This window comes from Pseudochaenichthys georgianus, chromosome 12 (assembly GCF_902827115.2).
Source record: "Pseudochaenichthys georgianus chromosome 12, fPseGeo1.2, whole genome shotgun sequence".
Lineage (NCBI taxonomy): Eukaryota > Metazoa > Chordata > Actinopteri > Perciformes > Channichthyidae > Pseudochaenichthys > Pseudochaenichthys georgianus.
In genome coordinates, this window is record NC_047514.1 from 11,882,585 (window position 1) to 11,909,843 (window position 27,259).

The 27,259-nt window shown below is 41.0% G+C and overlaps 1 protein-coding gene and 1 long non-coding RNA gene across 3 annotated transcripts in view; both read right to left on the bottom strand.

Moving 5' to 3' along the window:
• The window catches only part of LOC117456547 (uncharacterized), an 18,097-nt gene extending 10,360 nt beyond the window's left edge, over positions 1-7,737 (bottom strand). Inside the window, exons 1-2 of the long non-coding RNA XR_004553252.2 lie at positions 6,117-7,737; positions 4,736-4,993 (exon numbers count right to left, since the gene is read on the bottom strand). This is a non-coding gene — a long non-coding RNA (uncharacterized lncRNA). The remainder of the gene's footprint in view (positions 1-4,735; positions 4,994-6,116) is intronic.
• Positions 7,738-8,297: 560 nt separating this feature from the next.
• The window catches only part of LOC117456545 (patatin-like phospholipase domain-containing protein 7), a 28,674-nt gene continuing 9,712 nt past the window's right edge, over positions 8,298-27,259 (bottom strand). The window contains exons 18-36 of one of the 2 annotated variants that reach the window (XR_004553251.1): positions 27,018-27,149; positions 26,121-26,244; positions 23,791-23,904; positions 22,928-22,994; positions 22,674-22,823; positions 21,980-22,043; positions 21,586-21,754; positions 19,881-20,063; positions 19,578-19,696; positions 19,234-19,390; positions 17,763-17,879; positions 17,567-17,636; positions 17,192-17,308; positions 16,814-16,962; positions 16,520-16,672; positions 14,344-14,463; positions 13,083-13,167; positions 12,193-12,377; positions 8,298-11,057 (exon numbers count right to left, since the gene is read on the bottom strand). Coding sequence is in view for 1 of the 2 variants with exons in the window: in XM_034096464.1 (XP_033952355.1) it covers positions 12,256-12,377; positions 13,083-13,167; positions 14,344-14,463; positions 16,520-16,672; positions 16,814-16,962; positions 17,192-17,308; positions 17,567-17,636; positions 17,763-17,879; positions 19,234-19,390; positions 19,578-19,696; positions 19,881-20,063; positions 21,586-21,754; positions 21,980-22,043; positions 22,674-22,823; positions 22,928-22,994; positions 23,791-23,904; positions 26,121-26,244; positions 27,018-27,149 (2,212 nt within the window). In the remaining variant the exon portion in view is untranslated. Of the gene's footprint in view, positions 11,058-12,030; positions 12,378-13,082; positions 13,168-14,343; positions 14,464-16,519; positions 16,673-16,813; positions 16,963-17,191; positions 17,309-17,566; positions 17,637-17,762; positions 17,880-19,233; positions 19,391-19,577; positions 19,697-19,880; positions 20,064-21,585; positions 21,755-21,979; positions 22,044-22,673; positions 22,824-22,927; positions 22,995-23,790; positions 23,905-26,120; positions 26,245-27,017; positions 27,150-27,259 lie in introns of those variants that run through there. The other variant, XM_034096464.1, reaches the window with a different exon arrangement.

The following is a 27,259-nucleotide window of genomic DNA, read 5'->3' on the forward strand; positions in this document are numbered from 1 at the left end:
AGCTAATTGCTACTTCTATAGAGCCTCTACATTTTGAATGCATTTTTCTTAAAATTATTTTTCATGAAAATAAATGCTTAACTATTGGTAGCATCTATAGGCCACCTTCTTCACCTGCAGTCTGAGTCTTTTAACCATATAATTGACACTATCAACTCCATTTCCTGCGGAAATGAAATAATCTTGCTTGGTGATTTCAACAAAAATTGGTTGGATAAATCATCTGATAGAGAGAAAAGACTTTTCAGTAGTCTAAATGTTAAACAGCTAATTAATGAGCCAACTCGTATCACTCTTAGAACCCAATCTCTGCTTGACTGGATACTGGTGTCACATCCTGACAGAATCTTAAACGCTGGTGTCATGTCGGATTGCTTCAGCGATCATTCAATTGTTTATTGCGTATGGAAAATCTAATTAATTAAACTACCTCCAAAACTAGTCAAAATCAGACAATATAAAAAATTGAATGTTGATTTATTTATTAATGATGTTGTTGCCCTTAATTGGGACAGATTTCAACTAATACCTTTTGTACAAGATGCTTGGGATTTTCTGCATAAAGAGCTCACTGATGTCATGAACAAACATTCACCTGTGAGAACGGTTAAGGTCAAAGGTCAACTTCTCCCTTGGATCAATTCTGAACTCATCAGTCTCTTTAGGGAAAGGGATAAAGCTTGGTCGATATGTTGTCATTCAAGAACTATAGCCGATTGGGAAGTATACAGGCATCTTCGAAATCTGAGTAAAACTAAAACACGAAATGCTAAATCGAACAATTATAAAGAATATCTCACATCGGACTTTAAGAATCCCAAGCAATTTTGGACTAAAATTAAATCTATTTTAAATAAATCAGGTAAACATTCTATTAATAAAATAAGAACTGCTGATACAATAATTCACTGCTGATACAATAATTCACCCATTATCCATTGTCCAAATATTTAATCAGCATTTCGCTAATGTATGTTCCACACTACTATCTGACTCCTATTTGACGACTGGTATTTCGAATAGTAACTCATACTGCAACAGTTCTTTTTCTTTTAAGAAGATTCTACCACACAAAGTTCATAATGCTATCACAGAATTAAAAGTGGATGGCAGTGCAGAACTCGATGGTATAGAAAACAGGTTCATAAAATTCTCATATTCTCATTTCTGATTTGTTCAACCTGTCTTTGTCCGCCTGTGAGTTGCCGACTATTTGGAAATGTGCACGCATCATTCCACTGCATACATTTGGTGATTTATTTGATACAAATAATTATAGACCAATTTCTATAATCTGTTCTATTTCCAAAGTTTTGGAGAAAATAATTTATAATCAACTGTCACATTATCTCAATACTTATAATATTTTATCTCCGGTTCAATCTGGTTTCAGGCCTAATCACTCCACAACAACTGCCCTACTTAAATTTACAAATGACTTGTACTCTGCTGCAGATGATGGTGAACTCACAGGTGCCATTTTTATTGACTTGACAAAAGCCTTTGATTTCGTTGATCGATATCTGCTCTTGGATCAACTTCACGGCATTGGCCTTTCTAATAATACAGTGTTATGGTTTAACTCGTACCTTCACAGTAAAAAGCAATGTGTGGTTGTTAATGGAAAACAGTCAGACCTGTTGATCCAACAAAAGGGTGTACCCCAAGGATCAACTCTGGGCCCACTTCTGTTCTCTATTTACATAAATGATTAATCTTCTTGTCTCATTAATTGTTGTACTCACCTTTATGCTGATGACACTGTCATATATACATCCAAATCTGATTTTTCACAAATTCAGATCTCTCTCCAATCGGAATTTAATATCTTACAGGACTGGCTATCACACAATAAACTACTGCATAACAAAACAAAATCTTATACCATGGTCTTTGGTACCAGGCAGAAGCTCAAATCCAAACCTAATGTAGTAATAACATGTAAGGATGGCACTTCTCTGCATAAAGTTGATAGCTTTAAATATCTTGGTGTATGGCTAGACTCTGAACTTTCATTTAAACTACATATAAGCATGTAATACAAAAAGTCAATTACGGAATCAGTGTTTTACACCGCTCTCGCAATTGTTTTACGCTCAGTGTCCGAAAGAGAATTGCTTCTCAACTTATTCTTCCGATTATGGACTATTGTGATGTTGTCTACCAAAATGCACATAAATCAGATCTTGCTCCACTCAACATAACCTACAACAGACTATGCAGATTTGTCCTTGGTTGTCCTTTTCGTACACATCACTGCACAATAACCAACTTAAATGGCCTTCTTTAAATGTAAGAAGACACATGTATTGGCTTCAGCTGATATTTAAATGCATTTATCTTAACTATCCCCCTTATTTAAAGCAGTATTTTGTACCCTACTCACCAATTCATCAAGTTAGACATTCTGTTCAGATTTATTTCTCTGTCCCCTTTGCAAAAAAATTGATTGGCAGAAGAGTGTTCATGTTTAAAGCCCCAACTGACTGGAATACTTTACCTGCTGCTATTAGATCTCTTGCATCATTGGGTATATTTAAACATGCATTGTTATCTCACTTTCAACTCGTCTGTACTTGTTATAACTGATATTGATAAAACTGATTTGCTTGACTGTCTCAAATTGTAATGATTGTGTGCATTGCTTGAATTTCACTTAACAGACTGTATGTGGTTTGTCTTGTGTGTCATGTTTTGTATTTTGTCTTTTTGTTTATGTCTGTAAGTTGTTGCTATTGTCGGGACCTCCTTGAAAACGAGATGGTGCATCTCAAGGGGTTTATCCCAATCAAACAATTTATATATATAGAGTATCTTAGCCTCTACGTTGACTGTAGTTGTTTAGTTTAGCTGTGCTTTCTTACAGCCTCCTTTTCTTTAGTTTGTACCACTGCAATAGTGAGGGTTCTTTTGTTTAGTTATGTATACCTTTATATACCTTATTAGAGTCCTCCCTTTGTTTGGTTGCCCATTTAAACTTGCACCCTTGTGGCCACCTTTGTTTGTTATTTAAACCGGTGCTTTTGGGGCCTTTTGTTTGTCCCAGGCTGCTTGCCTGTCATTTTGTTGTCCTGCTATACAATAAAACTGTTCATAAGTATTACCAATTCCAACTGGTGTATGTTGCTTTCCTCTTCCTCTATAGTCAGGACGTAATACGTAAGCGAAAGCCAGACATAGGTTCTAACTTCCCATTGTGGTCATTTTAGAAGCTGCGGTTTGCGGTGCTGTTAAAGTGATTTGCATTATACTCAGGGGCGGACTGGCCATCGGGACGTTCGGGACGAATCCCGATGGGCCGGTACTGAAGTGGGCCGGCCAGTAACCTTACTGACAAGTAAGTGAAGAGTAGAGTAGACAATATAAAGGTATTGGCGAAATGTCCCAGCAGTTTAGGATAATGAAGGTTCAGGTTCTAATCAAATCAATTACATAGCCATTACATGTCTAACTCCTAATGACAGGAAGGCAGAAAGTGCAATACAAATAATAATAATAATAATAATAATAATAATAATAATAGCAGACATTTTTTAACAATGACCACAATATCATTATTTTAATAAACCAAATATGAACAATTGAGGAAAATGAGGAAGAACTGATGATTAAAATGTTGTAGTACAAGTAGTAATGTAGTTAGTGCATACATTACTATTGCAAGAAATGTGTTAATTTTCTTCATTATTAGTCGTTTTTTTTTTTTTGGACGAATGCTCCGGGCCAGTTATACATTATTTACCCTTAATGTCTACCGCTAGTAAATTGTCTACCCGTCCGTCCGTCTGTCTTTAAATTTACTAGCGGTATTTACTGGCGGTACCGCGGTGGGCCGGCGGTACCGAAGTGGGCCGGTCGAGAGTCCCGGGCTTATTTGTAGTCCCAGTCCGCCCCTGATTATACTGCACTATATACCCTCACCTATGGTCATGAAGGATGGGTCATGACCAGGGGCGTCGCCTGGACCTGGAAACATTCGGGGCTTAGCCCACAGTGGCGGCGCTACAGACAAATGTTCTACTGCAAGACTCCCCACACGCACATACACAATTGCGCCATCTGGTGTCACAAACGTGTGCCTGCATTAGCTTTGTTACGGCAATGGATTGTGGGAGATTCTCATAGCAAATGAGGATCTCTTGAGGGTAAGGTGCCTGTATTATCTCGGTGGACAAAATGTATGTTTTTATTTTATAAGGACAATAACGTACTGTTGTGTTTGTTTAGTTTAATGTTAATTGTTTAATGCTCACAGTCACATGTTTTCGTGTGATTGGTTTTATATGATTTATCAACGTGATCATCAATAGCTAATCTGAGCACCAGAACCCAGCTCACGTGTCCTTTTATGCTGTCCATTGAAATGCAGGAAAGTAATCACCAGCTCTGAGTGATCTGTTGCCGAGGGGACACTACACCGGAATTACATAAACAGAGAAAAAGTGCTATTTTGAGGGAACTCACCTCCTCTGGGGTCCCCCAGGAAGATTGTTTTAAATGATGAAGTTAAAAGCATCAATCTTGTGCACGTTGAGAGCAACATCAAGAGATATGGATACATCTCTCAACACCCAGATGTCAACAAAAATCAAAGAATCCGAATCAGAAACGGGTTTATTATTTTAAAACACTTTATTTTCCAATTAAATCATAAACTATGTCAAATTATTAGAAGTTGTTAGTAATCAGATTAAACAGAAAAAAGGGATGGAAGGAGGAAATAATAATCCCTCACCTCTTGCTGTTTGCCGTTGAAATTATCTCTTTTGCTGGCCAAACATGCTGGATGGAAAGCAGTGATGTCTCACTTGCCTTGGCCCTGTATCTGCAGTCCCTAAATCAGTCATGTTACCCATTGACTCTTGTCTGTTCTGGTGTTCCTGTTCATTGTTGTCTCCATTGTCATTCTTGTCTGTTGTATCTCCTTCTTGTGTGTCCCTTTCTCCTGTTCTCCTTTCTTCGTCCTCTACTCTGTTTGGCTCATCTGTGATGACTGTGTAGGTAAACACAAACAAGTATGTAAGTCAATCAGTTTCCAGCTCTGTCAAATAAATGAATTTCAAGATACACACATGTGTCTTCATTAAAATGAGTTTCACCACACAGTCACAAAATGTAATACTAACCCATTTAAAATAGTTAAATGTACATCTCTTGTAGATATCACTGTTAGAGTAGTTATCTGCCAATAGGACATAATCATTCCTACAAATGCAGTTTGAGTAATTCACTTAATATATTCACATCACACTTTAATATAGTCATTTTCACTTAATACTCTAATATAGTCATCTTTCTGCATTCAACACTAAGGAAAGCTGTATAATTTGACATGATAATGAGGAAAAAAGGCCTCCGACAATGCAGATACATTTTTGATCATATCAATTTTAAGATGGGGTCCCGGGTCAAGGCTTAATATTTGGGAGCATAGTGTCCCTCGCTCTCTTTCAGGAGCCCCACTGGATTAGCTTTGATCTGAAATATTTGTATAAAAAGCTTGTTGGCTGACTGTCCATCTCATAATGTTCACATAGAAACTAGCTGTCAATAGGAAATATCAATCAGAAGAATTATAATTGAATGCAAAAATCTGTCACAAAAAGAGGTTGCACATTTAAATGCAGGTGTTGTTATGGCAACGTCAGTGGCCAAACAGCCACATTTACTGCTGCAAATACGTTCAAACATGCTGTCGACACGTAAAGCAGTGGCAACTATGCCACCATTTCAGCTGACTCTTTCTCAGAAATACTGTCACATAACATCCAGGAATCATATATTTCAGTGCTAGTTTGATGCTAAGCTAAGCTAACTATGAAACACTTTAACTGACAAGACTCCGGATCAACTGTGTACTGTAAGGTAGCTTCTAGCTTCATGTCGAACAGTAAGTCAACCTTTCCCAGAGAGCTTTCTTTGAAATCACCAGGTAACGCCAAAAAATACAACATTTAGATTGTATGACAAAGTGTGTATATAATATATCTGGCTAGCTAAAGCTACTTGCTAACGGTTTAGCTTACCCCCGCGATTCAAAGTAACGTCAACATAGCTATAATGTATGCTTTGCTTACATGTTCGCATAACTTGTAAGTTTACTGACATTTACATACCTTGTTCACCTGGCTCAGGTTGTGGCTCTGGGGTTGTTGTTTGAGCCACCACTTGAGAGTTGCCATCTTTTTTATTAAAAAAATGTCTAATGTCCATCTTCAGAAACTCCGCGTCCCCGGCTGAAAGTGTAAACACTGTCACAGAGGAGAGGTACGTACCTGTCAGCCAATAAAACACGTTTATTTCCATGCAACTCTCTGATTGGTCTGGTGGTTGCCTCTGTTGCATTCACTGAACACGGGAAATTACAATCCTACCATCCTCTAGGTAAAGTACGGTTAATGTATTATATTATTGAGGGAGAATTTGTCCGGGGCTAAAGATGCCTACCCCAGGCGACGCCCATGGTCATGACCGAAAGAACGAGATCGCGGATACAAGCGGCCGAGATGGGTTTTCTCCGCCGGGTGGCTGGTGTCTCCCTTAGGGATAAGGTGAGAAGTTCGGTCATCAGGGAGGGACTCGGAGTTGAGCCGCTCCTCCTTCGCGTCGAAAGGAGCCAGTTGAGGTGGTTCGGGCACCTAGTTAGGATGCTACCTGGGCGCCTCCCTAGGGAGGTGTTCCAGGCACGTCCAGCTGGGAAGAGACCAAGGGGTAGACCTAGGACCAGGTGGAGGGATTATATCTCTTCGCTGGCCTGGGAGCGCCTTGGGATCCCCCAGTCAGAGCTGGTTGATGTCGCCAGGGAAAATAAAGTTTGGGGCTCTCTGCTGGAACTGCTACCCCCGCGACCCGACCACGGATAAGCGGGAGAAGATGGATGGATGGATGGATGGATGCACTATATACAGAAGAGGCTTCTCAATACTCAAATTTCCCCTCCTCAACTCCTCGACTCCTCGGTCCTCCGGTAGTGACCCGGAAATGAATTTCAGCGCGCCATTTTGAAGGACGTCTCATTTCTCTAAATGCACACCGAGGACCGAGGATCGAGCGTCGAGGAGGCTCTCTGGAGGAGCTATAACCGAGGATACACTGATGGTTCCTCCACGGCTCCTCCGCGGATGCATTTCCGGGAACGGTGGAGGCGTGACGCACGGCCGGACTTATCTCAGCCAATGACAGCTCTGCATGCATCCCCTGGATATTATTTTAGAAACTGCTCTCATCGCAACGCGATGTTTACAGTGAGAACAGCTGTGAGGCCCGTGCAGAAAGCAGAGCAGTGTGTAAAATATATATCACTCAGTATAACAGACCTACTCTTTATTTGCTTTAGTTTAGTAGATATCTACAAAGAGTCGATATTTTTCTAAGACCATTTAGTGCTTTACATAATAAAATACACAACGGCTGTAGCCTGATTATGCGTTAGGAGCTGTAGGGGATATATCCAGTCTCTGATTGTGTTACGTTATTATGAGAGTGCTCTCATACTTTAAATTGCATATATTTATATAAATATATTTGTGTGTGTGTGTCCGCATCTGTAGCCTGTTATTGTCTCATTATACCGCACTCTCAATGAATTAAAAGTACATATGTGGGGGAACAATGTTCAGCTGATCTAACAGAGATTATAAAATATGACAAAACACTCGACAGCTGATGCAGCTGTTGCCACGTAATAATGAACGGACGTCGCTTTAATATGACCGCTCAGAGGAGAGGAGTTCTCATTTCTTTAAACGTCTGCTGCTTCCCCTCCTCTCTCCTCGGTTCCCCTCCTCGGTCCTCCGCTCGCATCTCCTGTGGGCGGGTCTAAGTATCGAGGAGGGGAGTCGAGGAGGGGAAATTTGAGTATTGAGAAGCCTCTAGTCTAGAGGCTTTAATAATTATATATATATATCCTGTTACCATACCGGGAACTCTTTTTACTAACTATAGTATGAGTTTTTTTAAAAAGGTTTTCACAAACTTTACCATGTTTTTTTGCATATTTTTGAGACTATACTATGTTGTTTTAAAAAAATATTGTATCCATACCATGCCGTTTTTGCATATTTTATACATACCAAAATATGTCGTTTTAAACATATTTTTGACATACTATACTATTTCGTTTTTTGCATATTTTTGACAACATATAATTTATTTTTATTAAATTATTCACATTTTGTGTTTTTTTTTTGGATATAGTAACATGACTTTTTTGTCACAATGAAAAAATAATATGAGTCATTTATTTTCTGTAGCAAACTGAGAGAGCCAGGATAACAGAATAATGACTGACAGAGTACAACAGCAAAACAGTGATTTATTAGTAAGAATTGATTATCAAAAAGAACATTTATCAAATAACATAAATATAGACAAATAACCAATGTCATACAGTCCAGGTAAACATTCATCATTGTACACTAATCCTAAATTAGGGCACGAGTGGTTGTGTTTCTGTAGGGTCATCTGAGGCTTTGTTACATTAACTTTATGGCACAGTTCCACACATTACACAAGCACTTAATCCATTACCATGTCCCATTTCATAAAGTAGAGAAACATTCATTCTGCCAGAAAACATCAATTCATTGTGCTTGGTTTTTGGAAACCACCCAAAAGTAAAAATAAAAACACACACGTGCAAAAAACCATCACCTCCTTGGTAAACAATATTTTTCATCTCTGCTTTTTCTCTAATATGTCCAGACTCCATTTCTCCAACACCATAATGGGATCCCAAAGTGTTTATCACAAGGTTGCTCCTGCTGTCAGGCTGCAGGCACTGTAGCACCAGAGTTAGCCGCAGGATGCTATATTCAGAAAATAAGACCTGGACAAGTTGCTTTGATATTCTAACTTCATTGAATGTTACAGATACAGTACGTGACATGTGTTCGTTTAACACGTGTTACAATCACTGTAACAACGCTTGTTGGCCAGATAATGACATGTTTGTCAATAAAAATGATATATTCATGATTCTTTCAGAACCAAAATGGTTAAGCACTTCTGTTATGGCTGATGTAATAAGGTGATTAATCATTACCGGAAATACTAACTACTTTGATAAACTATGAATTGTTCATAAATAACAACTGACAAACATTTAAAAGGTTCCAGTTTCTCAGCTACAGGAACTTTTGAAATACTTTATACTACACTGAAGTACTCTGGGTTTTGGACGGTTGATGAGACAAATAAAATGTAGAGATGGCATCTTCGGCTCTAAGACATTTTCATATCCATTTATTTCGTATAGACAAAAATATAAATCTGTTAACTGAACCAATAAAGATCACACAAATCAATTGTTAATGCTTGTTCGGTGTAATTGGTGTAAAGTTAGCTCTTAAAGAATTGGTTAAATGTCATACAGAGAGGTTTGTTTAACAAGATTTTAACTCAATCTGTTAGTGTATTTGTGCATTGCATTTCGGGAGTGATTGTCTAGTTATTGTGTGAAAAACCATCAAGGGTTTAGTTTGTCTACATTATTGGCTTCATTTTAAACATTTTGTGGAATTGACTTATTATGTGTGCAAAGGAAAGGGGTTGATCTAGTGCTTTGAAGTGGAATGCAATCATTACTTCCCTCCGTGTCCCTGGTACGCTGCGTGTGACAAAACTGTGCTGACAGCCATGGCCACAGTGTGCGGCTTATTCTAATCTCTTTCTGCTTTTCTAAATAACGTTTGTCGATGTGGATCATCACAAAGACTGAATGTAGAAAAGTTAAAGAATGCCTGTGAGCTTAGAACAATTACATATTTGGATGCCACTTTATCAGGTAGAAATGTACAATCCAGTACAACTGTTCTGCCATCAAGCCTACTTTATATGCTGCCCATGATCAGTGTAATCACTCAAAGAAGTGTAGCCACCATGTTTTAGCATTGAGATCAGTTAGACTACAACTGCATTCTAATTAGTTGTATTTTGAATATTCTGCCACCCTAAATGTAGGTTAATGCGGCCAACAAATAAGAATATAAACACCTTAATGTAATGCAGTCAAGCACAACCTCATAGGATTGGTAAAGGTAGAATATATGGCTAGTGTGTTGTATTGACATTAGATGTACAGGTACACCTCATAAAGTGGACCCTGAACGCATTTGTCTATCTTATCTCTAGTGGTATCTAGCCATGGAGATAGTTCTGCCCTTGTTTGACTGAGATTTCTTCCCCAGAAAATATAGAGAAATGTATTAAGAAAATAAAAAATGCTCAAACATCACTGTCAGCAGAGTGCACTTGATCGATGTTCTACTCAGGGAATTAAACCTGACGAAAACTCTTGACATTGCTGATTATTCAGAGCTTTGATTTACAACAATGTGTTTGTGACCACTTACAATTTAAAGAACGTCTTCAGTCACAGTACTGTGAAGAGAACTTTACCTGTGGTCAGTCAAAAATTACCATCATTATTATAATTGTAGAATATTTGTTCTATTCGGAAAAAAGTTGAATTTGCTTCATAAGAAAACTATCTGCATGTCTAGATAACAGGGAAGGGGAGAAACAAAGGTATTTTGGAATATAGGTGAACTGACACCATACATCTGTCTTAAGTAATAGTTCTCACTTAATGAATATCTCCTCACCTCTCCTACCGGCTGTCTATCTCTACTGGTGTTATTCATGTTAAGCTACAGCAAGTACTCTTGACTCAATATGAGAAATGATTTGCATGCAGCTGCTCTTGTGTAAAAGGAATGCATAGGATTTGCAGGATTTGCTGCTTGTAATCGTTTTTTAAAAAGGGGGGGGGGGCGTCCGTAAGTCATGCCAGCCACACTTAACGACGCTCGGCTACAGAGGGCACAATGGTTCTCGTCGTCATGCCGACAGGGGTAGGGGACAGGTTTTGTGGCGGGGTGGAAAGACAGACAGGTTACATTTTGGGTGACCTGATCAGTTAGAGGTCATTGCAGCAGTGTTCACTTCATGGACTGTTTGGGAAGGACTTCCTGGTGTGACGGACTGTCAGGGGGCGGGGCCTGGCTGCTGGAGGGTTAGGTGATACGGCGTGCACGTCTCCCATCCAGCTCTTCATCCTGAGAATCACAAGGAAGGTCATGTATCAGTGAAGAAGCAAGGAGCTCAAATTACATTAATAATGCTATTGAATAAAGATACGTTTGTCTTGTCAATCAATTAACAATCTCAATGTGTATCTTGCTCTTTCAATAACTAGCTAAACTTTAAAGTTAAGTAACCAAAATAAATGGCCTTTTATGGCCTGGGCTAGACCTCACGCATCCTCACCTTAACCCTTTATAGGGCACCATTAGGTTCACCCTAACCCGTTTCAGGCCTCTGCTGATTGGTCAAATTCCCCAATGGCGCGCTCTGTGGCGTAGATGGATCTTCGCTGATTGGCTGGGAGAAAACCACATGCTTTCCGACCTCACTGAGTCGCGGGGGGACACCTTGTTTGGTAACCCTAACCCAAATATGGTTCCTCGCCCGATAAAGGGTTAATCCACCATCAACATTCGATCTGTGTGATGTGCCGTTATCGTTACAGCGTTAACAATCCCCTTCTCTTTTGTTATAGTAGGGTACACGTAACACTTCTTTCTTGGACGGACAAAAGCTCCACTTGCCAGTTAAACTAAATCTTTTATGTACTGGAATATGCAATCATTTACTTGATTTGTCTGCTTTGGGAAACACTTTTTAAGGGTGACCAGGGTTTAAGGCAGCTTTCTCAGACAGGGGCCGTTTCTCAATGTCGAGTACAACTGCTGCAGAGCCACTATTTCAAGTATACTACGTCATCGAGTGGCGCCGAATGCTGGGCATTTAACACGCATTTAAACAGTCGTTCGGCGCCACTCGATGACGTAGTATACTTGAAATAGTGGCTCTGCAGCAGCTTTACTCAACATTGAGAAACGGCCCCCATCTCTTAACTACAAGAAAAACACATCATTGAGTTTAATGAGGTGGCTCTCTTGTGTCTTCCACCTACTTTCAGGAAATGTTTTACGGCATTATTGATCACCTTCTAAAGAATGAATTGGCCTGGCTTCAGTGAACTTTAATCTCTTTCTGTAGCAAAGCCAACAGGACACATTTGACTTTCCCAAAGTCTAGATTAAACATGAAGTTATGGTGCTCAAAATGTATATTGTGAAGAGAGAGAAAAACATTGATAGAAGTACACTGCAGAAGTCTATGGTTTACCATTGTTTTAGACATGACTCAAATGCATTGGCTTCTTTAAAGAAAAGAATGGCCATAGTGTGTTCACGCCGTGTCAGCAGTCTCCTCCCCCTCAGTGGGCTCTCCGTAGCGGTTATAGAGCTCCATGTCAGACAGAGCGCTCTCCAGAGCCTCCTCGTCGTAGTCAGTGTGGAAGTCTGACTCCTCTGAGGGAGGAGAGGGAGACAGGAAGCAAAGCATTGTGGGTGAAGAAGTCAGAATATTTGGTGTGTAAGACTGGTGACAAATGGAAGTGGGGGAGCAGGTGAGTGAGTCAGAATATCAAAAATGTAAAAGTGTGACGAGCGATAGATGACAAATACGTTAAAAATAGAAAGAGTGAGAGGGACGGAAATATCAAGGAAAAACACCACTGGTAGCTGAACACTTTAAGACCTCATCGCAACTTCCACTTCCAACACATGAGTAACACACTTTAACTAACATTTTGTGGGGCCCTTGTTTGGGAAATAAAATGTATGCATTATATTTGAATCATCTGCTGATTATGACTACTTTTTTTACAAAATGCGATATATTCAAAAATGCCTATTAAGACTTTTTAATAATATTAAAAGGTCCGTAATAGTCCCTAAATGGAACCTTTAACACTTTCTAAGACCCTGCCGACCACCTGTACAATATGGTTGCATACATTTTAACATGCAACTGCTCAAATGTATTCTGCAATGGAGATTCAGAAATGGATTTGCTCCTCGATGCGAAACAGACAGGAAAAATAATCTATAAACAAATAACAGCGAGCATGGGAAAGACAAACATGGAGGAGAAACAATATCAGCATGTTTCTCTGTACACATGTGTAACTAAAGTACGATGGAGGGTGTGTCTGAAGAGGGGAAGTGTTTTACCGTCCACCAGGACAGGTTTGACGGGCTCGATGCGGGACACGATTTCTGCCAGGTCAGTGAAGGAGGCATTGGGACACGTCAGCATCTGGAAGACAAGTATAAACATTGCAGAAATGATTGAAATAAACTGAGCCATCGTTTATCATCGTTCAACAGCCTCACTCTAACATCAAACCCACTTTTTTTTAAGAGACTGATTTTGAAAATTGCCAATTGGGGAAAAAGAGACAACATCTGTCCATATATTAACTCCTTCCACCATGTAAACAGAAAACCACAGAGAGGAAACCAGCGAAAGCTTTGAGGCAAAAATGTTCTCATGGCGATCTAATTGTTGCCATTTTCACTTCTTTCATGTCATCTTGAATGGACAGAACATTTGTGCACACACATTTCAGTTAGGACCAATTCTGACATTCTAATATTATCTTCTTTGGTTCCTCAGACACAATTCAAGGATCAGTGTTTTTTCTTGAAATCATTAGATTTAATGTTTTTTTTTTAGACACAATCACCCCCTTTTGTTTTCATATTTCTACCACCTTCTCGGTTAGAGAAGCATCTTTCCCTCCCTACAATAGCACCTTAAAAAACATCTACAAAAATATCACAATTATTCAGGTTAATGTGATGCTTTGCGGCTATTCTCAAAACTCATTTAGATATCCTCCTCATGTTGTTCATATCTTTGCTGATATTGTTTAGTTGGTCTTTTGTCTCTCATTGTCATAGCTCAGGGACAAATCTGGTTTACGGCTAATCCGTGTTTCTGTGCTTTAAGAGAACAGCCCGATGCAGAGTTTTAATTGTATTACTTTAACCGCAGTGTAGCCCAAAGCCTGCAACATCAGGCTGTTAACATTGAAAGCTGGCAGTGAAAAGCGTAGAAACGAGAGAAAATGTTAAACGTATAGCACACCCATGTGGTTGATTAAACACACATTGACTGCAAATGAGATTAAAGACGCCGACTGAACTGGAGAGGATGTGGACTAATGCAGAGCAGTCACTGAGATAATGTGTTTGTGAGCTAATCAGTTTGATTGCTAAACCCAGACGATCTAAACAATAAGAGATCGAGAAACAACTTTTCGTTGCAACTTTGAAGATGTCCTCCGTCAGCTACTTTACTGTAAATCACACATACTTGTACTTCACACCACCAGTTAAACTAGGCCCAGGCTCTGGTGTTGCTCTGCATTTAACTGTACTTAATGTTTGTTTTTTTAAATATATTGTTTCCCTCTTCCTCCATCCTTACATTGTTCTTGCTCTGGGTGTTGTGGAACTCCTCTTGGTGTCGGTCTTTCAACATTTTCTCCACCACTCCGCTGCGCGTCCACACGTCAAACACAGTCTTTCCGTGCTGGTATCCCACCTCCTGCATTTCACAAAATACACAGGTATCAGTGTATATTATGTATATACATATTTCTATTACTCGGGATGTTGGGAAACAGTATTTTGATCTCTCTGTCTGTACAACACAAACTGAACAAATGACAATAAAGTTGACTTTGACCGTCTCCACTGATGGCCAAAATCTATAAGACACGTCAGGATACTTTCAGTGTGAGAACAAGTTTTTAGAGAGTACTTGTCCATGGACAAGTGAGTTTGGCAATTTACTTTTCCAAATACATTTTTCACTTGTCCAGAATGGACAACAATTGGGGCCACTGGAATCTTCTTCTCCGTCATCGTATTTTACATTTTCCCACGGTTTTTATGACACCGCTAACGTAAGTGAGCGGTAAGATTTTACTGCATCACACATAGGGTTGGTTATCGTTTGGATTTTAACTATTCCGGTTCTGCTTTTCGATTCCGGTTATTTTCGGTTCTCGATTCCGGTTCTTTGAGAGGGTAAAAATAAGTCCCATGATAAACTGGGAGAAAAATATATTTATGAAAACATTAAGTCAAATCTGTATTCCTATTTACAAATCACTTCATACTGTTGAATTTCTTACGGTTATTGAATACAATTATATAAAAATAATCTCTGCATTGTTTAGTTAGTTCTAAGTGGTTCAGTTTGAGAATGTACAATTGGCCCAGTCTCCTCTGATGTTACACTGCAACCTGCCTGTGAGACAGAGTCCAACCACACATGTCCAACACATAGGACATAACCTAATAATAATAATACATTAGATGTATAGCCTATAGGTATAGGCCTAGCACTTTTCTACGCTTACACATGTCCTGCAATACACATGCTGCAGCTGCTCACTGCTCACTGCTCACTGTAAAAGTAAATAAATAGTATTTTCATTTCAATAATGTACTTTCTTTACCCTGCATCATAAACAATACTGACATCCCTGTGCTCCTCCGAGTCTGGGGGTCCGGGGATGTGAGGACAGCGCGAGGACACAGACAGGGAGGTTGCTTCACTTCATAAAAGGAAGTGGCGGTCAATATTAACAACATGGGAGCTAAAACGCTTAATAACCTTCATTACGTGTTAGAGAAAGAACATAATAAAGTTTGACAACGATGAGGCTGTTAAACGGGCAGCGGATCCGCTGTGTGTAGAGAGAGAGAGAGAGAGAGAGAGAGAGAGAGAGAGAGAGAGAGAGAGAGAGAGAGAGAGAGAGAGAGAGAGAGAGAGAGAGAGAGAGAGAGAGAGAGAGAGAGAGAGAGAGAGAGAGAGAGAGAGAGAGAGAGAGAGAGAGCTGCGGGGCTCGGCCTCGCAACTCTTATTAATCCCGGTACCGGACAATTGTTATTTGTTCCTACTCGGAACCGAGTTTTGCTTCCCAACCCTGCCACTGTGCTACACTTCCCGCTCCGCCCCGCTCCGCCCCGCCCCCGTCTAACTGTACAGAAAACGGTGAGATGCATTTCCTTAGGAATCGACAAGCAGAACCGAAACTAACACTTCTAAACGAACAATGGCGGACACGTACAATTTGCGAATGAGTTCTGCCTTTTGTAAACTGAATGTATGAATAATTTGTCAATAAATCAGGCCGAAAAACGTCACTTGTCCTTCGGACAAGTCAATTGAAAGATCTACTTGTCCGATTGTCCTCTGCTGGTCTGCTGACCGTCCCCACCCCACGCCTCGTCACCATGGGTGCTCGGGCTTTTAGCTGCACTGCTCCCAGACTCTGGAACTCCCTCCCCCCGCACATCCGACAGTCAGACACAATCACCTTATTCAAATCCCAATTAAAAACCCACCTGTTCAAATCTGCTTACTCACTGTAATGTAGCTTTTATTTTATTTATTTTTTATTTAGTTATTTTTATTTTTATTTTTTTTTAAATGTACGGTGTCCTTGGGTGTCATGAAAGGCGCCTACAAATAAAATGTATTATTATTATTATTATATTGTAAATAACACGTCCTGGACGGTGGGACGTGTACTTTTTCGCACACTGTAAAGACTTTATGAAAACGTTATACGTGTTCCGTGTAAACTTACAGCAATCTCGTCAAACTTGCCGAACTCCAAAGTGCGGTATCTGTCGATCGGAGGTCTGATGTACTCGCAGTAGTCGCTGCTCTTCACAGACTCCAGCTGTCTCACGCAGCACACGTAGGCCAGGCGAGTCTGGATCTCTGCCATGTTTAACACCTAAAACAGCAAGTGTGGAAACGAGCATATGCTGAAAAACACGTACAATAATGTCCTCATACTTATTCATAGAACTCATTTAGTTTAAAAACACAACCGCGCACAGTCTGTTGTGTCTTCATTTTTTAATCAATCCATTACCTTTACTTTCTCAGCTAGGGGGTTGAGGCGTTTCCATAGCAGCCACCAGCCTGAGAGTGAGTCTCCGTAATTAGTGAGGTTGGTTTCATCCCGGCTGCCCACGTCGATAGCTATCACCACTTTGGCCCCCATGGAGCGCGCCACATCAGCTGGGAGAAGAAAATAGGGTGGAGATTGAGAAATAATCAATCGTACATGGGTGTTAAAATAGAAGATACCCGATTCATCTTCAGGTATTTTTAAATATGCGCAAATAGCACAGCAGCACTGATATATGCTATTTGCTTGGCAGCGCAGTAAGGAGATAGTGTTATCGTTTGCAGATGTTTGAGATTTACATTTCCTTTTTGTGTTATATGTGCAGGTTCAGTAACACACCTGGCAGGTTGTTGATGTAGCCTCCATCCATCAGCAGGTGTCCATCTTTGGGGTCGCAGAGCGGAGGTAGATACCCAGACAGAGACATGCTGGCGCGAACATACCGCCACAGAGAACCTCAAACAGAAAACAGAAAACGGTTTTATGCCTCTTCAGCACTATGTATTCAATTGAAGGAAACCAACCTGAACTGAAAGAAAATTAGAGTCATCAGTGAGACTAATTAAAGGGTCAGTTCACCAATGAGGACAGTGGAAATCTCAGAAGCAGATGAATGACAAAGCAGCAGCAGACTCTGCCACCATGGCTGCGTTAGGATAAGAAAACTCTCTTTCTGTTATAACGGGTTTCAGACAAAAAAGAAAGTGCACCTACCATCAGTGTGTACTCTCATGGAGGAGGCAGTGATGTCAGTTGTAATATTGAAGTATGGGATCCGAAGGTCCTGAATACACAAAAGATCAGATAACAAATGTTAACATGATCCTGTTGACTTGGGAATGTCTTAATCAGCTCAAACAACATGCATGCTGATCTCTTTGCGTCGTTTTGTAGTTCCTTGTGAACTCGCCTCAATCTGTTTGCCCTTGAAGACATTGCTGACGCTTGAGTTGAAGGCAGCGCCGGAGAACATGGAGGTCACTGGGTACGTCAAGTCCAGAACCTTCTTGAATACCGATGTCATCCCCTTCAAAGAAAGAAAGAAAGGTCAAATGACTTCTGTCCAAAACAAGATGTCTCTGTAGTAAAAGGCTGAATTAATCCCTGAAAATCAAGTTGATGTAGAAAGACCTACAGAATGTTGATTCATTGTTTTTGTTGTTGGGTTGTTGCTGTACAAAAGTGTTTTGTATACATGCTTTTCAATGACAATTAGAAACACCTCAATAAAGGTAACTGCAGTCCTTATAAAAAGGCAGCAACATTTCAACAGCGCAAACTGTCCTGTTCTGACTTTGCTAAGGACAAACGTTTTATTACAGCAGTGGTTATTTTTATTTGATACAGCTACACAGCCAGCTGCATCTGAAGAAAAAAGGTTTAGAACCAAGGACAGAACCACAGGAGGACGGGGAGGCGGGACACACAGCGGGAGGACCAATCACATCACACGCTCAGCCTGCAGACTGAGGAGGTGTCTCAAATCAGCCGGCAAGGATGTTCACGGGGTTAAAGACACAAAGATGACTTCATATTACAACTAAGCGTTTCACTTCAACAGTGTATGTAAAACTATACACATATTACTTTTAATGGTTAATCAGCAAAGTGTAGTTAATAAAATAGAAAGTAGAAAAGAGGTCTTAGCTGCATTATAATTTAAATAGAATGACGAGAGAGAGAGTCACCTTCACAAGGACAGTCGCCAATATAAAATGTAAACTGCTTGAACATATTCCTCTTCTACCCGAGTAAAAGCCGTTTTAATCAGATTGTCTTTCACAAAACACAATCTTGTCTAATAAATAATCCACATTAAACATTTGTTTGTCACAGTTCTTGGCCTAATTCAAGGCTGCCATCTAACAGGACAAAACTTCTCCAGGCTCTGCAGTCAGCATATGTTGTGCAACAGATTATACAGTGTCATGATACATCAACAACAACAAGTTATTCCAAAAACAGTAGGAAGAGGTTTCCTGATGGAAAAAATGCTCAATGTCCACTCAAATACATCCAGGGAGATGTGTTGGTCATCCAACATGTATTTAACCTCATAGTGGTAGAACATTTTGAATGCCTTGTTGAAAGAGCAGATCCAAATATCAATAGCTCTCACATGTGGATCCTAACATCTGGGACCCCGAACCATAATTGCAGCATCCCATAATCCCCTCTGTTTCAGCCCTGTTGACAGCTCATTTTCAGACAGGTTTTTATAGAAATGGATCAGGACAAAAAGAGAGAATCTTTTTTCCTGAAACTTTCAGAATCTCTTTCCACAGAGGGGACACATGTTGATGTAGAAGAGACATGGAAAAGTGGATTTTGCATAATAGGTGACCTTTAACAGACTAGTGTCATGTTGCTCTGACTCTCACCATGGCCCACTCTCTGGCCCTCATCCTCATGCGGCTGTGGCTCTTGTCCTCAGCGTATATTGCCCCCATCAGGGAGCCTATAGAGGTGCCACCGATGAGGTCCACTGGGATGCCGGCTTCACAGAGAGCTCGCACTACCCCCACCTGGGAACAGCCCCTGAACAGGAGATAAACAACAGAGAGGAATGTTACTACTTATCCAAAAAAAGATGCAGGTGGGCTGAGAGATTAAACAAAAAGCTTTGTGATTAAAGGGCTCTGAGAATCCATTAAACCCAGAAGAGTGTTTCAGATGTTATATATAAAAGTGAATGTCTTAGATTCAAGACAGACAGGAGCGTTACCTGGCCCCTCCCCCTCCCAGGATGAGAGCAATAGAGTTTCCTGTGAGGACTCGAGCCAGGCGGGAGAAGTCTGAGTGGCGGTCTGCAGGCTTCTCAAACACACGTAGATACAGCTCCAACTGCAAAACAGAAACATCGAGATTACTTTAATACAAGTACAGAGTGGGATGTTGAGAGGGATGAACTGGATGAGAGATAATAGATGTTGAATAAGATGAAGATTATAAAAAGGCCTAAATGCAAGATGGAAACAGCCACAGGGGAGAATTAAAGAGCAGGAAACACAACTTTCTTAATTCTTACCAGTTTGGGCAGGCTCCTCTTAGAGAAGACCCTTCGGGGACAGAAGAGGTGGAGGTGTCTGGAGATCCAGCTCCGCATGTTGAGCCAGTCCACAGTTCCTTTGGGTGGGGGGCCGTCCTCTCGGTGCAGCAGCACCAGCTGCTTCTGGGCCCGCACCGCACTTCCTTCCAACATGCGCTCCAGCTAGAGGGAAGACATGGAGCACAGATGTTTTACACATGTTATTCTCCTCACTCTCTTCACAGTGGCTCCTGTGGAGCGCTTGCACAGAGTGTTTCCAAGAAGAATACTGCAAACTCCTGAAGCCTAGAGGCATTTCTGCAGGTATTGATTGCAATTTTATATTTATTTTCATGACTATTTACAAGTTTTTCTGCAACAAACAAGGATCTATTTTAGACTCTTATTTAGAAATGTATCTTTATGTAAAAGAGATGCACTGTGATGTAGGGTTGCAGCTAGGCCATCAAAACAGAATAGGAGATATTTGGGGATACTCATTTATAAATTACATTTCCGTTCATTTCATTCACATTTTGTCAAGTGGAATTTCACAGTTTCTTTGAAGAAGGCTAAATAGTCTGCGAAGCAGGTCAGATCTGTTCCTCAGTCAACACACCCTCTGCTAAAGGTTCAGTGTGTGTGTGTGTGTGTGTGTGTGTGTGTGTGTGTGTGTGTGTGTGTGTGTGTGTGTGTGTGTGTGTGTGTGTGTGTGTGTGTGTGTGTGTGTGTGTGTGTGTGTGTGTGTGTGTGTGTGTGTGTGTGTGTGTCCTGAAAGATAAAACCCAGAGCTATGACTCATCGAGCCTGGGCTGATATTGATCGGTCCATCTCCTGTTAAAAACGGGGATACATTCTTTACCTTTCTCTGTGCCCATTTGTCCCTTAGAAGGCAATTACCTCCCCTTCATCAGCTGGACCGGCGCTTCCTTTCTCCCGCACCCCCCCTCTCTTTAACAACATCCACCCTTTTGCTCATTTAGTCAATACGCCCAAGGGTCCGAAATACAAACCCCCACCGTGATTCTCGAGGATAACAAACTGACCCTAATATCAAATCACAAAAACACCTATTAACAGTAATCGGTGTTATGATTTCTCTGGAGAGGAAATCCTGACAAAGGTGAGTTAATGTATGGTGAGCTGTACCAAGCACCATTAACCCGTTAAGGTTTTCAATTAACTTCCAGCTCTCAAGATGTTCAGATTTTATGTTAGAGATTCTTTTTAAATGTCTCGTGTTGTGGAGATTAGCTGATAAAGACGTTTATCAACAACACTTTTTCCTTTTGTAGATGACAAATCCAGCAAAAAAGACTAAAACCAACAATAACCTCATCCTCCTTGAAAGGATTGTCAGTGTGTCGAAGGTCAGATATAGATTTTTCCGCCACACAGTGAGTAATGTAGTACTAAAGAGATCATGAATGAGCATTTTGAGTCACTCTCCCATATACAGTCCTGCAGCAAAAAATACGCCCAAATCCTACACTGAAAACTACAAGACAGATACAATAAGGAATTATGTTGGCTAAAAACTACAGTTCCCACATTTTTTTGTTAAGAAATAAATGGACACAACAAGTAATCACCTTTTTTGTTGTTCAACTCTAACCTCCTTGAGAAGAAATATAATTCCTTACTCCATAGCCCATTGACTCCTATTCTCCTCCCACCTCTCTCCCCACCCACCCTAACATCTCACCTCCCCCACGGCAGGGTCCTGCTCTCCTAGTCCCACGATAATGATGCAGTCGGCCTGACGGATGCAGCGCTGCGTCCAGGGGGTCAGCGTGTAGTCCGTCTGGTACAGAACTATGCGATGGATGTCTTCCTGTTGGCCCAGCCAGCTGGACAGGCGGTACTCGTGGACACTGCAGAGGGAAGAAGTGCATTAATGACAGCCGAGCTAGCAGAACACTGAACATCCATTTGTGCCAATTAAGTGTACTTAAGCTGAATGTAATGAGTGAGCCAGAAAGACAGCCAGCCAAAAAAGTATCAAATAAGCCAACACGTAGTAAGAGAGCAGAGTATCTTGGGGGGCTGAGGGGAATTAACCACTTTCCACACGTTTCTCAGTGAGTCACAAATCACACCTGTCTAATGCTGCAGCTCCAAGTCGCTGTTTAATGACATCACTGGTCAGCAGAAGCGTGGGACCTGTATGTGGAAAAACACAGCAGGTGCAGTCAATGTGATGGGTTTAAGCACTCTTGACTCAGACAGGCGGCATGAGAAGTGCTTTTAATCATAATATTACAATAACCTAAATGAACAAAGGCTTCTGCACTGGGAGTACAGGTAACATACTTTACTGTTTTAGCCATTACATTCAAAGCCATAAAACACACTGGACAGGACAGACACTCCCTTAGGCCTTAAATGCTCTTGCTGGAATAAAATCCAATTTCCTCAATTCAATATGTACCTAAGGCACCCTCCCAGTTCAGATTGGAGGCCTGGAGTAAACAGGAGATCCTAACATTCATCTACTGTGGAAGAGCCAGAGGTGTTACATCATACTAGGGAGTAGCTATTGTACAAGAGGACCAGACACATCACACCTAAGTTGTATGAGTCGAGCTGAACAAGGCTCTGGTTGGGCGGCCATAAGCAAAGGTTTCCTGAGAAGGCAGAATGTGTGCCCACGCTGGAAATGGTTTGGGCTAATTTAATATTATATAAAAAGAGACCATCCAGAACCTGAAGTGTCCTCCACCCTGAGCTCTGCCCTCTCTGCGGAGGATGGCACTGAAAACTCCCGTCAGCAAGATTCGGAGTATTTCTTACCTATTGCCATGAGTGCATGCTGCAGCTCCAGGGTGAAGGCGGTGAGAGGCACTTCTTCTGATACAGGCAGCACCGTCACCGTGGAGAGGTTGGACACTTGGTTCCCCGCATCCCACTTACTGCCCGGAGTGTGAAGGGCTAAACTGCGAGCTGAGGACATGCACACACATTAGCAAACCTCCCCCTCAACAGTGAGTGGAGATTAACACCAACACAGGTGGAGGCAACACTCTGAGCATGTGAAGATACCTCACCTGTCAGAGGACCGTTGACCTGCTGGAGGATCTTCTGTCCCAGTAAGTGGATCAACCTGGTGACAACCTGAGAGGCCAGAATATTTAATAAGAGCCTTTGTGTTACAGGTTGCAACTTTCCCATCATGTAAATAGTTATGCTTTAGATATGTTCGCAACAACATTTCAATTCAAAATACAAAGAAAATACATTTTTGGGAACCCTTTACTATTAATGGGTGATATTATGTTTTACGTTCCGCAATAAGATCCTATGAGATGATTGTGGTGAATTTTCATTTTTGGAATAATCATGAATATCTTTACACAAGCATAGAGAAGTGAAAAATGAAGCCTGGTGAAAAGAATTAAGGAATTATCATTTAAGAAATAACAGCTTTTTTATTATTATCCTTTATTGTGCATGGATCTTAATATTTAACATATATTTAATTAAAGATTGCAGGTTTTTCCATAAAAGGATGTTTCCTGAAAAATGTATGTGTCTGTGATGCAATTCAATATTTGTTTCTTAACTAAATGTACCGTAAAGTTATGTTTTAGGAAGGTTTTTTGTGCCATTTCAGTTATATTTAGATGATAAGTGGGATATTATAGTAAATCCATTTTTTTTCAGCAGGGATAATTGTGGAATGCATTTTTCATATGGTCCCATGCCTTCCCTTTACCCACACTTTTGTGAAGTTGATGATGACTTCTAGATGTTCTCATTGTCTGGGGTAACATCTTCATTCATTTTCAAAGCTGACCTTTTGGACATTTCTACAATCAAATCAGTATCCAATAAGAACTCATTGAAAATGAATTGTGTTTGTGTTTTCACATCAGCTGAATTTCCTTTTGAAGATGAAGGTTCAGTCTACCTGCGGGTATTTCCTCTTGATGGAGCTGAGAGCTCCTTCTGGTAGCTTGGCCAGCTCGGAGTCTCGTACAGCGTGCACGGTGGTGGCTCGGTTCTGATGGGTCAGGGCCTCCACCTGCAGAGAGGCAAAGGAAAGAGCGTGCACGTTGTGACACATTGTTAACACTAAGGGCCATCATCAGGAGTCAAAACAAATCCCAATGATTCATAACCATTACATTAAATAAATATATGAGATCAGGGACGTGCACAGGTAAGGGCTATTGTTGCCCGGGCAACAGCCCGTTTGCCATTTTTGTCTGACCTGCCCCTCTGGAGAGAGCGAGAGTTTTTTTTGTTTTCTATTGTGGCCGAATCAACATGATAAGCCCACAATCAGTATTGTAGCGTTTCGCAACAAATATACTTGTTATTGTGCTTCTGTCTTTCTCTGTCTTTTACTCTGCTCCGTAAACTCCCTCAACGGGGCCGCTCACTCTCTTTTCTTGATCGCCCTTTCACGGGTGAACACTTCACTGTCCCGCTTCATTGTGGGATTTCTGCCATGTCTCTACTTTAGTTTGACCATCTCTGTTATAATAAATAAATAAGTAATTAGATACCTTACCGTCACTGCGCTCATAAAGAATGATAAGAATAAGAATAATGCGTATTTAACTGATTTCATTAATTAGTGAGTTTACTTAAAGTAATTAGTTAGAAGCCCTATTTTATCAGTATGTCTGCACAGCAGTTACAATGGGCAAACTACATTCAAACAGGATTGTCCCCATTTTTTCTTTAATAGTTACTAACATTAGATATTTTAATGAGATATGGACCACAAAACAAAAAATGTGCCTGAATGACAAATGTAGCAGTTGGACATAAAAGTAAACTGAGAGTCACTTGCAATGACTGTTTTATTTTATGAACCTTTTACATTAAAAACAAGTTAGAATTTTCAAAAGGTCTTATGTTTTTTTTTGGGGCGGGCCCTTTTTCCAGTTTAGAGCAATAGCCCCTCCAAAGGTCTGTGCACGTCCCTGTATAAGATACTGATAATGTTGGAAATTACACTTATACATGTATCTTTATTTAAGTTTTAAATCAGTTTTAGCTTGAATATGTGACCATTAGGATCCTGCTATGCAACGTCCAAGACTTTCAGATGTATCTTCAGGTAAAGAAAAAAGAGGTCTATAAATAAGATCTCATCATGGAGACTTGACGTCAACACCGCCGTGCTTAATATGTCTCAGAATGATAGCTTCAACGACAGCTTCCCTCCTCCAGGTAACGGTTACCATAGCATCCATCACCCCAGGTATTATTAGAAGCATCGTGGCAGAGATCAGCCGGGTGAAAGTGAAACAAAGTGACGTTCCTTTACATAGTTTAGCAAAACTAAAATAGTCCTGCTGTTCGCTTTTAGATGCTAACCTATGAAGGGAAACGCATGGAAGTTTTCAGATTCCTGCTAAATGAATTGATTCGCTGAATAGTTGAAGTAGTTCTGAAGATGTCAGACAAGATAAGAGACATGTGAAACTGCAGTGTGCACTCCCACACTTCATTCGATAGCCTGGCACAAACTATTATGTGTTTCCTAAAAGAGTGTGAGAAAGAAAAGTTTTAATGATGTATACTGAATAAATAAATAGAAGTATAAAATAACTATAATGTACAGTACTGTATACATCAGGGGTCGGCAACCCCTGGCCACCATTGGCACGCGGCACCGTAACCAGTGGCACACTAGGAATAAGTGGAATAAGTGTGCAAAATATTGAAATTGTATTTTTGGATCCTGAAAGAGACCGCCGCCAGAGCGCGTCTCCCCTACCTGCAGAAGGAAGCCATGCACGCAACGCAGCCCCGCTCTCTTTATCTCCAGGTGACTTTCTGCCGCTTTCCTCCGTGGTGCAGTGCGGATCGTTTCACCACGGAGGAAAGCACTTCAAAAATTGCAGTACCCATAAGGAGCTGTACACATGCCGCAGTTTTTGCGTGGCTGTGTCTTTAGTTGAAAGCCCAGTGGCGATCTGCTCATCTCTCATCGAAATAACATGCTACACAGGGGCGGACTGGCCATGTGTGTTCTGGAGAATCACAGAACGGACGATCGTTCTTATTATTATGCCGTTTAAACCAATTATTTATATTTGTTTGTTGAATTCGGCATCATGTAAGTTGCGCTGACAGGTCCACACACTGCTTCCCCGCAGCGAGGCTCCCCCCGCCCTCCTGTTGAGTTCACGAGCGTCGAGCTCTTCACCCCCCAACAGATATTCATTGTTTTCGTACTCCTATCTACCATCTGTCTTCCCCGTCACCCATCCTGATCCTTACCACTCCAATCAGGTCTCCACGTCCGTACTCTCCTATCAGCTCCTTCTTGCCATCTTCCTTCAAGATCACAGAGCGCAGTCGACCACTCAGCACTATGAAAGTACTGTCCGACTTCTCTCCCTGCCTGAAAAATACACAGATAACTGAATTCCCCACAAATATACCAACAAGTATGTGAACCAAAATCTCCAATGTTTAATAACTTGTAATGGATCTAAAAAATATGTGATTTGATTGTTCTCAACTAAGTTCCTTTCACACCGGAGTACTTTTCCCCGTACTTTTCCCTTTTAGTTCCGATAGTTCCTGGGATTTTGAATTCAAACCAAAAAGAGAACTTAGTACATGAAAACTTTTCCCCCCTTTTCAGTCCCTGCTAGAGAGGTGGTACTTTCCTGGGGAGAACAAAGTTCCAATTTCTGATTGGCTGAGCGGATTGCAAACCACGACCCATAAAACTCGGAAAGGTTTTGTGGAAGCCATTGTATTTGCTGGCATTAGCATTATTAGCATTAGCCCCGCGCCAATGGAGAGAGACTAACTTATGGCAACACAACAAAAAACATGGGAGCGGTGGAGTGATGAGGAGGTGTCAGCGTTCTGGCGATTTACTCGGAAGGCTTCAGTAGAAGCTGCTGGGAGTCCCAGCAGCTTCTACTGAAGCCAGTCCCCAACTCCGGGGACTTCGGGTGGCAGTATACGCAGTGAAGTTGTTTGCGGCCTGCCAGTAAACCCAAAGCAGAAGAAGAAGTGACGTCAGCGGCTTCATTTGCCTAATCTTCCCTCAGGGAACTTATTCCGGTGTGAACGCGATCTGCTCTTAGTTCCATGGGGGAACTAAGTGCTGGGAACTAAGTGTGGCAAAGTACTTGGTGTGAAAAGCAATCATTTAAATACCTGTAGACCGCTCTGCCAGCCTCCACAGCCATCCAATCGAGAGCGAAGTCTATCTGTCTGACAAAAGACGACATCCTCCTCACCACAGTGTGAGCGACGTTCAGCACCACCTTTGGCTCCACACGCATTATCCTGAAGAAGAGTCAAATCAACAGAAAGACGAGTAAGAATGGATTTAACTACAAAACCTAAATGCAGTTACTACAAGTTTGGACAAAACGAGATCAGAATCTAATCTTACC